Below are 13035 nucleotides of genomic sequence, written 5' to 3' on the forward strand. Positions count from 1 at the left end.
AGACGGACACGTTTTTAGAAATGCCCAAGATTTCCTGTAAGAATTCAAATCCTCCAATTGTTTCCTGCTTATACACCCTTTATAGTAGCAGAAAAACCAGTTATCAACAATTTTGAGAAAGGCCGATGGACTTGGCACCAGATGTGTCAAACATTCCCTTATGGTATGTTGTGGGTGGGTCATTGACTGATGCTGAAGGTATAAGATGCTTTAGTACTGCTTATGGTACGCAAGTACTCTGGAGGAGAGATTCGGGCACAATGGCTTCCTTCTGGATTTTCTCAATCCAGTTGCTCCTGCTGATCTCCGTTGCATCTGCATCACATTTCACTGCAGGCACTGTTAGGGTCGTTCCCAAAGAAAAACAACTGAATGGATCCATTAAGGTAAGAACTTAAACAACATATATTTCAAGCAAGGTAATGGCATGAGGATATATATTTAAATTAGATTACTTACAACTTTATACAAATATTCTGTAGGAGAAATTAGTTTCTTGCAACAGCCCAGCAGCAGTGGAAAAACACAGGATAAAAATACAATACAATACAATAATACTTAAAGTATTTTTTCTAATGGTGTGCATGTTAACTCAGGTATAAATGTAAACAATATTTTAACTTTTATTTTATTATTAATGGTTAATTGATGTAAATGTATTGTAAAGTGTCACCAAATATATATGAACATCATATTAACAAAATACTAACAAAAAAGACAAAAAAGTTTAACTTATGCAACTGCTCATAATGAACTAATTATTTATTAGTCAGAATTTCAACAAATATGACAAAAATGCTGCTACATCAAATTGCCTCGAAGCCTTGTTGAAAGCTATTAGAAAGTGTTAACACAATTCATTTGTCTTGATCACAGGTGGACATATATTTCAGGCAAACTTACAGAAGCTGCAATCACTATTTTGGAGATTGGAGATGCTTGAATGGTAACTGCGGAAAAATATCGGAAGCAAAGGAAGGTGTAATAGACAGTAGCACAAATTCAGCAACCAACACAAATGCTTGGTGTGAAACAGAAGAAGTGCAGTCAAGATATTACCCCAATGACGATTCATTTGACCTGAGGTGATTTTTCTCAATATTGATTATTGCTTCTAATGTTATTCAATATATTTAAGTTTTGAGGAATTAAATCAATCATTGACAAAAATGGGCACCTTTCACCAATAGCTCAAAAGTTCTGCTATTTAGCTGCAACTTTGTTTCCATATATTAGGAAAGCTAGCTGCTGTTGGATTCCAACTGTGAATTCACAGGGGTCCTGGAGACTGTTCACACATGTGGACTTGAGGGAAAGATCTGATAACGGGCAGGCGAATGGCTCTCCAAATAATGCCATCATGACCTTCCTGAGGTACGTCTTTACCTTTACCTTACCTGCCCATTACATTTTTTTTTTAATTATTTAAAAGACATTTTATGTTTGGTGAAGCTAAATTAGCTGAAATGTAAGTATTGAATGTGATACAATTAAAGTGTGTTAACATTAATGAATATTTATGTCATTTATTACAGTGAACCATAATTGTCTTTAATCTACTGGTGACTTTTGTCACCTTTTTATGTATCCAAACATGTATCTTTTTAAAAGTTTATTGTTCTGATGATTGGCTGTTAATTGTCATTTCCGTGCTTAATGTTAGAGTTCCTTCAAACTGCCCAAGATCCTACCATCTGATGACAGATGACCCTGATGGTGATCGGGTGATTTGCAGATACGGAACCATCTTAAACAGAGAATGCGCTACATGCAATCAACCCCAAGGTTTTGAGCTGGATGAGGTTGGTAAAAGCATATAATAGTCAACATAATGTCAAAGGTACAACATGGATACGTAATGTATACGTTTTAAAGGTCCCATGACATGCTATTTTATGTATTCTTTAATATAGGTATTAGTGGGCAACTAACACAGTATTCAAAGACGTTCCCGAAATTCAGCCGTGGTGCAGAGTTACAGCCACTCCGAGCCAGTCGCACATTGAGCTTCCCCCAAATGCGCTGTTTTGGTGTCTGTAGCTATAATGCAAATGAGGAGGAGCGAGGCGGGTCAAGGAGGAGGGTGGGGGTGTGGCCCTGAGCAGCTTGAAGCCACGGTACCATTCGCTCTGTTTACAGTGGATGTATCGCAATGGCGAGGCGCACACAGCCTTTAGCCGTGTTCTGTAAATATTCTAGAACACACGGGAGTCCTGGAGCTCTATGTCAAAATATTATCATATAGCCTACATAGATATCTATATCATATAATATATATTATAACGGCCAAAAGATGTGTGAGCCGATATTATGAATCTCAAACGACCGCGTTGGGTTCTCCGACGTTCCTGGTCAATGTGAAGTAGACTGAACCACGACAAGGAGGAGAAAGGGATCGTTGCCGGGCAGCGCTTAGGCACCTCCGCCTCCGGCGGTGGTCCCTCAGTGGGTCTCAAGCTGGAGACATTCGCCGCCAACAATCCCTTTCTCCTCCATGTCTTGGTTCGTGTTCTTGAGGGAGTCAAAGCCAAAGTTCCTTCCCCCCAATTCATTCTCAACCTTGGCTGAGATAACCCCCAATACGAGTCTCGTTGTAGAAATACCAGAGACGAGAGTCCGACAGAACGGTTATCCAAATAACAAGGCAGTGTACAACACTTGCGTTACAGTCCTGGAGCTCTATATCTAAATAATATCATATAATACATAGAAATCTATATCATTTAACACATATTATCACGGCCAAAAGCTGTGTGCCCCTCCAGACGATATAATGAATCACAAACGACTTTGTCGGGTTCTGCGACGTCTCTGGTTCTTCCACTTTCACATCAACCTGAAGTCGACTGAACCGCGCGCTGCCTGCTGCCGGCTGCCCGCTGCCGGGCGATGGTGCCTCGCGGAAACCGGCGGCATGTCGCAGTTCATGTACTTTAGCGAGTCAAAGCCAAAGTTCCTCTCCCCCAATTCCTTCTCAACCATGGCTCAGATAACCCCCACAACAGTCTCGTTGTGGAAATACAAGACACGTCAAAGAACCGACAAGAAACACTTGCGTTACAGTGTGTGTATTCACACACACAAACACACGCACACACACGTGGCGCTCGCACGGTCGAGTCTCATTGGCGGGCCAACGTCTCTGGGCGGGCCAGGCAGAGTAAGGGGAGGAGCTGAGATTCCTGATGACGTCAAGAATACAGACATTCCAAATCAGCGCACTTGAGCTTCCGTTTTTTCAAAGGCGAGCAGAACAGCTAGTGCTCGTTTTACACCAAACGCAAGTTTTAGCCATTGGGGGACCATAGGCAGGCTAGGGGAACTCATATTTATGTTAGAAAACCTCATAAAGTGAGATTTTCATGTCATGGGACCTTTAAATGTGCTCTAAAAGGCATTCTGTCATAGACACTTACTTTAAGACTACGGCCCTATCTTGCATCCGGCGCAATTGACTTAATCACTGGCGCATGTGTCGTTGCTAGTTTGCAACTGGCGCAGAGCGTTCTTTTCCCTCCTGTGCCACGCGTCGGTAAATTAGTGAATGATCTTGCGCCCCAAGGGGCAGCTCGGCGAAAGAAGGAGGCGTGTTCTGGCGCAAACGTTCCCTGGTGCTATCTTGCCGTTTCAGAAACCCCTTGCGCCACAAACCAGGAAATACCTGGTTTAAAGTCAGTGGCGCGTTGTTCAGATGCTATTTAAAGGGCGCATGCATAATGTTGCTTGTGCACCTCGCGCATACACTTTGCTTCTCTCATCTACCTAGCCACACATTCTTGGTAAATTATTTGGGAAAGAACAGCTGATACAGCGTAATAAGTTGTACTTTTAAATCAATGCATCTGCAAACACCGTACAGCAAACACATTTTCTTGACACAGACATCGTGTACATGCCCATAACTTTTAGGATTGATGAGTTTTTGATTGTGAGAAATTGGTTTACCGCGAGTGAGTGTTAAAAAGAATGAATGAATGCGGGCGCGTGTGTGTATGGGTAATACACACGCGCGTGTTTGCGTCCATCTGTTTAAACACACGCAAACTAAACACTTAACGCATAATACAGTCCATGGCAATGTATATTAATGGGGGGACAGGGCATATTAGGAACACAAGTCGATAACGATAATGCATACAATAATGATAAGAAACGATGTTTATAATGTATTGCGTATATCATTAAATAGGAGTTACCGCATATCATGTTATATCATATACGTTTTCTTTGCCGAAATTTATTTGAGGACTCAGTATTTCTGAAGTTGTTGAAGAAAACCTTATTCCATGTGTGAATTAGGACATATTATTTGGCCATAAACTGAGCCATTTGATGTTTGAAAATCATGTGCATTTGTCTCATGTCTTGTCTCGGAGACTGCGCTGTCAAAATATCAACTCGTCAGATTAAAATGCGCTCATCATGGCTCTTAAAGGGGATTGGAGCTGGCACTCTCCTTGATTTATTGCACGTTACGCCCAAACCAAACCTACGGGTAATTAGGCTACTTCAGACCAACCCTTTTTAGATATGCGCCGGGCGTAAGAGTCATTTTTTTGCGCCCGTAAACTATAGTTTACGGGCGCATATAGTCTACGGCGCTTATAGTCTACGGCGATGTCGCTATAGCGACATCGCCGTAGAACCGCCCACAAAGCTACTTGTGCTTGGCGCTTCTCACTTGCGTTTCAGACCGTTAAAATAGGGCCCTACATCTATCTATGGGTTTGAAGAGATAACATAAGGGAGGGGTGATGAGCAGAGTCTAGGTTTTTCTGAATGAAGACTACAATCTTTAAAAGTGTACCTTTGACTTACATTTATTCATGTTTCCCAATCAAACTCCTTTATATTCATTTTCTTAGAGAAACTGTGTCCTACACTACCGTTCCACATCATACACTGGGACGTATGGGTTTGAGTTGGTGCTGGAAGACTTTCCAAGAACCACCATCTCCTTGATCTCCACAAATGGAACTTCAACTCAGAGATTACCTTTGCCTTCAAACAGAAACAAACGTTCATTGTTGTTTGGGAAACAATTACCCTTTGTGGGGGCAACATCAGGGCCCAACCACGTAACGGCAGGCCTAACCACCACCACGGCAGGCCCAACCACCACCACGGCAGGCCCAACCACCACCCCGTACCAAACCTACCCCAGCAAACCGTATCCTACTCCTCTCAGTCAAATTCCTCTTCAATTCTCCGTTCTAGGTAGGCAAGCGAGTCACTTTTTGTCGTAATTTCATGAATGATTTACGCCTATATGCTATTGTATGAACAGAGAAGCATCCTTTTACACTTTGATACAATTTAGCATGATTTAAGTTCTTACTTGAGATATGCTTTCTCTGTAGCTATACAACATATTGCATGCTTTTGTAAGCTAAAATATTTCTACTTAAACTGTAGTGGATTCGCCTGCTCCGTCCTGCACTGAAGGAGAGTACCTGCCTAGGTTTGTTCACCCAACACCAAGTCATGGAGACCATCTGAATGCTCAAGTCAATGAAGAATTTGAAATCACAGTCAAAGCAGTAGCTCAGTATTCAACGTAAGTACACGTGTCTGCTGACAAGATCAATTTAAGAAATGAAATGAATCACCCACAACTTGAAAAAACAAGATAGTAATGCATTTTTTTTTAATACAGAGTAGGTGATATCATCTTCACAGGACCCCTGGGTACCACCAAACACAGGATTGAACGGGGAGAGTTTTATCTGAGATGGACCCCGACTCTCCACCAATTTGGAGACCAGGTTCCAATTTGCTTCATTGCGGAGGCAGCTTTTTCGTAGGTTTCTTTATTTTTAGCTCCCTCTCTTTATGCACTACAATTATATGACTATATTAGTAACAATAATAGTTATTAATAATGTATCACTAATGTATCTTTACAGTGCCAATGGTGAGAATACAATTTAAAGTGACTAATTCTTGGCTCAAATCAATTTCAGGTTTCAGCAGTTTCAGTCAGAAATGCGATGTGTTTGGGTGCATGTTGAACATGGTGAGAACTGACATTTTAGGTTTATGCTTAATGTGCCTGATTATGTTATGCATGTTTTTACATAAACAAGGAATAAATTACTTTAAATCTCTTCAACAGCTAAAGCACACGTGATCTGCAATGAAACCTCCATGACAGTAGAGTTGGAGAAAGCCGCATTTAAGGGACTAGATGAAGATCACCTGCGGCTAAATGATCCCGGCAGCACAGCCTGCAGACTACACTCCAATGGCACTCATGTCATTGGTTTCATCCCACTTAATGAATGTGGTACTATGATTAAGGTAATGGGGAAACTCCATCTAATAAATGTTATAGCATTTTGCGAATGGTTATGTTTGTCTTGACATCTGCTGATTTGGTTAATTTCACTTTATCATCTAAAACAGTGTTTTAAAGAGTGTTCCTGTTCTGCAGGAGGACGATGAAAACCTTTTGTTCTCAAATGAGATCACCACCTTTGAGGATGTCAGAGACATCGTTACCAGGAAACATCTTTTGGAAGTTCAGTTTTCCTGCCAGTACCCAAAGCGTGGAAACGTATCCCTTGGGTTTACAGTCCACAGGGACAACCAGACTATTACCGAGAAGGGCTTTGGGACGTTCACCTACAACTTTGAGTTCTACCCAGACATCAACTTCGACACAATGATCAATCCACACTTCTACCCGCTGGACTATGAAGTTGGAGATAAGATATACATGCAGATAGATGCCACGACTTCAATCAATAACACTGTTCTGTTTGTGGAGTCCTGTAGTGCTTCACCTTACGATAACCCCAATTACCAGCCCACCTACCCAATCATAGAGAACGGGTAAACTACCTTCCTACCTAACTACCTACTGGTCTTCATTACATTATTATTATTATTATTATTATTATTATTATTATTATTATTATTATTTTATTGTTTGTTCAGCCAAAAGAAGAAAAGATAAATACATAGCCCTAATAGTGCTGTCAAAATGAACATGTTAAGCTTTGAATTCATTTTGAAAGATCTAACGCTTTCATTTTCTTTATCGCAATTGGCGAGGCTTTGTTTATTTCCTTTGGCAGCTGACCTTTGTAGCGCAAAACAGTTGCTTGATGGATTTCTGGAGAAAACAAAAGTAATCTGCAGTTTGCAAAGCCCCATTTATTAACCACAGAATTAATTTTGCCTCGAAATATCACCTCAAAGCAGAATACCCTCCCGAAAAATCTGGGTTTCCCCGATCTAAATGACAGGAGTGCGGTCAGAGAATTCAACCAAATTGCATCGGAGACACCTTCTATAATTCACCCTCGAACTTATAACCAACTGTTTAGGATGTAATTCATCACTATTTGATTAAAAAAAAAAAAAAGTTTTGGGCTGAGTTTTAGGAAAGAGGGTGTTATCCCCATGTTTACAACTTCATGATACCTTTTTAGTACCGTCACTGTGTAACTATTAAGATAGTTATAATGAGCGACGTTATTTCAGACTTGCGCCACACACAGTAGCGTTATACTATAGGTGTCCGGAAAGCCTACCCCTGACTGGGATGCGGACAATTGATAAATTGCTGCTCAGACGGAGCTTCACCATCCACAGAGACCATAGCGTTATACTTAAAGTATCCGAAAAGCTCCATCTTCTTGTGGACCACTCCTGCCCAGGCAGAGCTCCACACGTCCACACAAACCGGGCCACTGGGGACCCTTGTTCGGGACGTTATGGTGCGTTTGAAATGCATCGTACACCACCAGCACAAGTTGCTCTTGTGGTGTAATTTCCTGGCTTTGTAGCACTTATATCCTTCCCGTTTGTCTATGTGGGCATAGACAAACGGCGTGCATCGCTGCACGACGAGTCAGGGAGGAACAGTCATCGTTATGTTAGCTACATTTACCTCTTTAGCAAACCAGCTCGAAAACAAACAACAAAGCTTTACATTGTCTTGCAAGCACAGCAAGACCGTGCAATGCAAAAATTGGCCACCTTTGTTTGTCGGGTAGTACGGTTATCCTCGCTCTTCTGGGTGGTCTCTCGGGAGCACGAGTGGGACAGATTATATTATAACCAAAAGGGGCATAACTCACTGAAATGTTGCAAGAAAGCTGGGAGATTTCCCAACTTGTGCGGGTTGTGAACGATGCATCTCGAGCGCACCTTAGACTACCTCGTAGTCTGTTGCCACCTGGGTGCGCAGTAGAGTTGAACGTCCGCATTGTGTTTTGTGGAGAACGGCAAAAACAGAGTAGGCCTATTTCCCCCCTGGGACTTATTTCAGTAATAATGACAAAATGGCATTGATTGTTGATGATTATATAAGACAAATATTCTCTTCATTTACATTTCATCTCTGGTAGCACTTTATAATTTACACACTACACATTATAATTTACAATTGTATTGTTAATTCATTTTTGTTTGTCTAAAACCAAAAAAAGTGGGTTTGGGTTAACTGGCTCTATAAGAGAAAAAGAAACTATTGATCATGATTAATCCAAGCAAATTGTTTGATTAATTAACAAAGGAATGTAATAGATTGACAGCACTCTTTATTGACAGCACTCTTTCTTTAATTGTAATCTTTATTTGCTCTTTCTTTTTACCTAGGTGTGTACAGGACTCCACTGTTGTCCTCTATCCCCCAAGTCATAATAAACAGTTTCGGTTTTCAATCGATGCCTTCAAATTCATAGGATTACATGACCAGGTAGGACATAATTAGTAAATAGGAGTAAATGAGGAACAGCTTGAATGTGGCAATGTATTGACAGGTTATCTCATTATGGGTCAGGTGTACATCAGCTGTTCGGTCATTCTATGTGAGGCTGGGAACCCCAACACCAGATGCTCCAGGGGATGTCTCCCAACCAACCCCATCGGTCGGCGCAGGAGATCGGCTGCAATTGAAACAGGAGCGCACTTCATTTCCCAGGGTCCTTTGCGTCTGCAAAGCACACCGGAAAACAAGAGCAGTGGTAAGTAGTTAAAAATCATTCATTTTAGCAACAACATCACTTTTAATACAAGTTGTTTGACTTTGTGGAATCCCTGGAATATCTGTAAAATCTAAAAATGTTGTATTTATTTACTTTAGTAACCGGCCTGAATCTCAACATGGCCTTCATCGCTGGATGCCTTCTAGCGGCGATTGCCATGATCTGTGGAGTGATGATTCACAAATTCAAGAGGGCTGCTGTTCGGTATCAGCCTTTGTCAAGCATTGAGCAATAGGTTATCAGTGAACATGGCTTGGATATCGAAATGTATGGGAAGGATATTGTTAATTAGCCTCACAAATTAATTATAATAAATAAGGAATTCTTTCAAAGTCTGATTATACTATATATATTGTTATTTCTTGTTTACTGTATCGAGATATGTAATTGGTTATTGGTTCATATTATTCTTTTAATTCTCCAAATAATAATCTCAGCTCTAACTCATGATGATTATACTATAACATGATAATTAATAAAGCATTTTTTCTTGTAGCTTAATACACATCTGATGTTTATATTATTCTACACAACTACCACATCTACAATATTTTAATTATTTAATGGACATAGTTTGCTGTTGTGACTTTCTCACGCTGAAAAGCATTTTCCGCACATAATTTATTTTAGATCTTTTTTTCTCTTTTAATGCAAACATGTTACTAAGCATGCAAGGGGTTGTATAGAGACCCTATATCAACATGGAAGAGAAGCACAATCAAATAGAACACAATAAACGCATTTATTTTCCTTTCAATGAAAACTCGTGTTTGCGATGGACCATCATGCGGATTCAGTACCAAGGACATTGCCAATTCAATCACCCTCGCACAAACATATATATATAGGCCTACAGTAAGAGACATATATGCATACATATATATATATATATATATATATATATATATATATATATATATATATATATATATATTTATACAACGGGGGACCTAAATCCAGCGATCTGATTGGTTCCCAACTGTTGTATAATGAGCGTATACATAACTGCTATGACGCCCGATCATTTTGTGAAAGTTTGCATATCACTCCGCGCCTGGAAGTAGAAACAGTTACAAAGTAAAACATATGTTGGATGATGGAGAGCGTGTAAATGTTGTTACTCCGGGAGTGAGCAATGCGATGGAGATACTAACGAAAGCTTAGGCACACGGTGAGTGAACTGCTCCATAGGATAAATTGCCGGCGAACCGCTCTATCGGACCCTTCTCTCGGAGGGACGCTAAAGTGTGTTGCATAGCGACCGTCGATGCATAGCGGCAGACAGGAGGGACTACTTTTTGGTATTCTTTAACAAAACGGCTACTTTGACTTTCTTTGTTTCTTTTTAAATGTAGTGTGTCTATGACTTTCGTTTCGCCATAACAGTAACCGTTGTATAAAAGCAATAGATCACGCCAGGCTGTGGTATGTGCTCATTATACCACTGTTAAGGGGCGTTGTCCGGCCCCGACGCGCAGCGGAGGGCCGGCGACCCGCGAAAAGAGAGCTGAGCCGCAAGGCAAAGCTCTCGATCTACCGGTCGATCTTTGTTCCTATCCTCACCTATGGTTATGAGGGCTGGGTGATGACCGAAAGGACGAGATCGCGGGTACAAGCGGCCGAGATGAGTTTTCTCAGAAGGGTGGCTGGCGTCTCCCTAACTCGGATTAGAGCCGCTGCTCCTTTACTTAGAAAGGAGTCAGCTGAGGTGGTTCGGGTATCTGGTAAGGATGCCCACTGGGCGCCTTCCTTGGGAGGTGTTTCAGGCACGTCCAGTGGGGAGGAGACCTCGGGGAAGACCCAGGACTAGTTGGAGAGATTATATCTCAACACTGGCCTGGGAACGCCTCGGGATCCCCCCGTCAGAGTTGGTCAATGTGGCCCGGGAAAGGGAAGTCTGGGGCCCCCTGCATGAGCTGCTCCCCCCGCGACCCGACCCCGGATAAGCGGATAGGAGACCGGTACTTTGGAACATGAGGATCGACATATACAGAGATAAAAACAAAACCAACAGGCTTGGAAAGAGATCGCTGAGGAGTTTGGCCTGCAAGGTACTTAGCCTACAAGTTTTGTGAAAAACATAAAAACTTTCATACGGTATCTCCGTAAAACGACGGCGAAAGTTACATTTTTTGAACGTATATTACGGACATACCGGACAGCAATTTTACGGAGGGGAGGAGTCTCGGAGGAAAAACTGACATTACGGAGAATCACATAGGAATGAATGGACTTTCGGTCGGAGACGGTTGGATCGCATACGAGAATGTACGTATGTGGAAACGAGGCGGGAAGGCTCCAACGGAACGGACGGATCCACAATGCATTGCGCGTCCGTCCCCATTAAAGTCAATGGGGATCACGCAACGGACGGAGGTAGTGGGCACGGGGCGTAAGGCTGGAACCAGTTTGGAACTGGCCCTAGCACCAGCCCGGAACTGGCTCTCGGTTCTTTTTGGTGTGAAAGCGGCACAAGTGACCTGCTGCAGGTCCTGGCTCCTCTACGTCCGCCATGTTTTAATTCCGTTCACGAAGCATTCGGAATTCAAGATCGGACGCAATCGGACATGGTCGGAAATGGCATCGACCGTTTCAAATGGCAACGACCGTTTACGAGACGGAAAATTGCGTCGCCGCCCCTGAAAAAGCGCTTTATAAAAGCTGGTTTGTACATCCCGGGTCCCGTAGGCACCTCCATATCTAGCCCTCACCACTGGATGTCGCCCTCTTTCGTTTGTGAGAAACAATTACGAGAATGGACGATGAGAGACTGGTCGTCGAGGTGGAAAAATATGTTGAATTGTATGACCAAAGTACCCGTCATTACAAAGACAACTCCAAAAAAGTCATTGCCTGGCGAGCCATAGCTCTGGAGATTGAATCTTCAGGTGAGAAATCAACAATTGTGGACTAAGTACCCAAACCATTAACCATAATGGGAAATAGACGAAATCAAGTCACATATAATCACACAATGTAGGTAGAAACCAGATTACTTATATATATATATATATATTTTTTTTTATTTAAGGCAAGGCAACTTCATTCGCATAGCACTTTCAATGCATGAAGCAGACTCAAAGTGCTTCACATAGAAACATTCTCATACAATGAATGTAGCTACTTTTCAAAAATGTGGGGTCCTGAGTGGCTCTCTCCACTTCGTTGTCCTCTTTTCGTAGGCTGCAGTTTTACCCTCAGTGGTGGCAGCAGCCCTTTTGCGTCAAAGAATTTGACGACTAGCATCAAGGCTAGATTTCTGTAGCATTACGCTAACTTCTTCTTCAGGGAAAGCCACTTTAGCTTGGGTAGCCCTTGCCCTTGTACAGGCTCTGACAGTTGAAGAAACTTTTGACCCGGACCCTCTGCTGGACTGATGGAAGGATCTCCACGATTTCATGGATAACTTTGACTTAGCATCACGTTTGGAGGCCTCATGGTCCTCGGATTCCTGATATCCATATTTTGTCTTTCTCTCTTTGCTAACTGCATCTTGCGACTGCATGGAGGCATCGTCATACTGGTTAATATTAAATTCAGCCTCATGGGACTTTTAGGTAAAAAGGCTATACTTTACCGTTTAAGGGTGAACGATGTGACCTTATTTGATCCTACAGTCTGGGGAAGACAAGGTTAGTACTTGACCCTAGAGTCTGATACAACACTACACTAAATACAAACATTAAATGCATGCATTAAAAAAAAATCTCTCCAGTGTGCTCATGTTCCTAAGCATGCTCATGCCATGAAAAATCTTAGATCATACTGCGATCAGGACATTTGTTTGTCTTCCTAGTGCTAATGGGTTAGACTTGATGAATGGGGTGTATTCGCAAACAAGTTTCTCATCGGTAAAAGGATAGCTCACAAAGTCTTATGTTACTTATGTAGACAGACAAGTTTTTATAAATGCCCAAGATTTCCTGTAAGAATGCCTCCTCCAATTGTTTACCACACCCTTTATAGTAGCAGAAAAACCAGTTATCAACAATTCTGTGAAAGGCCGATGGACTTGGCACCAGATGTGTCAAACATTCCC

The 13035-nt window shown here is 41.9% G+C and overlaps 1 protein-coding gene and 1 long non-coding RNA gene across 2 annotated transcripts; one reads left to right on the forward strand and one right to left on the reverse strand.

The window, feature by feature from the left end:
* The first annotated feature begins 246 nt into the window (after positions 1–246).
* LOC115559281 (uncharacterized) lies at positions 247–9497 on the forward strand. Its single transcript, XM_030378079.1, has 13 exons — positions 247–386; positions 877–1085; positions 1237–1374; positions 1664–1802; positions 4866–5217; positions 5416–5557; positions 5657–5800; positions 5964–6016; positions 6116–6300; positions 6434–6834; positions 8608–8707; positions 8792–8975; positions 9095–9497. Exons 1-13 carry the CDS (start codon positions 261–263, stop codon positions 9229–9231), a joined length of 2310 nt encoding a protein of 769 aa, XP_030233939.1. The 5' UTR covers positions 247–260; the 3' UTR covers positions 9232–9497.
* LOC115559282 (uncharacterized) lies at positions 8533–9181 on the reverse strand. The gene is made up of 2 exons (XR_003979475.1): positions 9090–9181; positions 8533–8944 (listed from the first exon to the last, which is right to left on the reverse strand). It is a non-coding gene; the product is annotated as an uncharacterized LOC115559282 (long non-coding RNA).
* Positions 9498–13035: the final 3538 nt, after the last annotated feature.

This window comes from Gadus morhua, chromosome 14 (genome assembly GCF_902167405.1).
Source record: "Gadus morhua chromosome 14, gadMor3.0, whole genome shotgun sequence".
Classification (NCBI taxonomy): domain Eukaryota; kingdom Metazoa; phylum Chordata; class Actinopteri; order Gadiformes; family Gadidae; genus Gadus; species Gadus morhua.

Coding starts and splice junctions, on each gene's coding strand:
- LOC115559281 (XM_030378079.1), top strand. CDS start 261: ATGGCTTCCTTCTGGATTTTCTCAATCCAGTTGCTCCTGCTGATCTCC. Junction 6,017..6,115: donor TTGGGTGCATGTTGAACATG/GTGAGAACTGAC, acceptor TCTCTTCAACAG/CTAAAGCACACGTGATCTGC. Junction 6,301..6,433: donor AATGTGGTACTATGATTAAG/GTAATGGGGAAA, acceptor CCTGTTCTGCAG/GAGGACGATGAAAACCTTTT.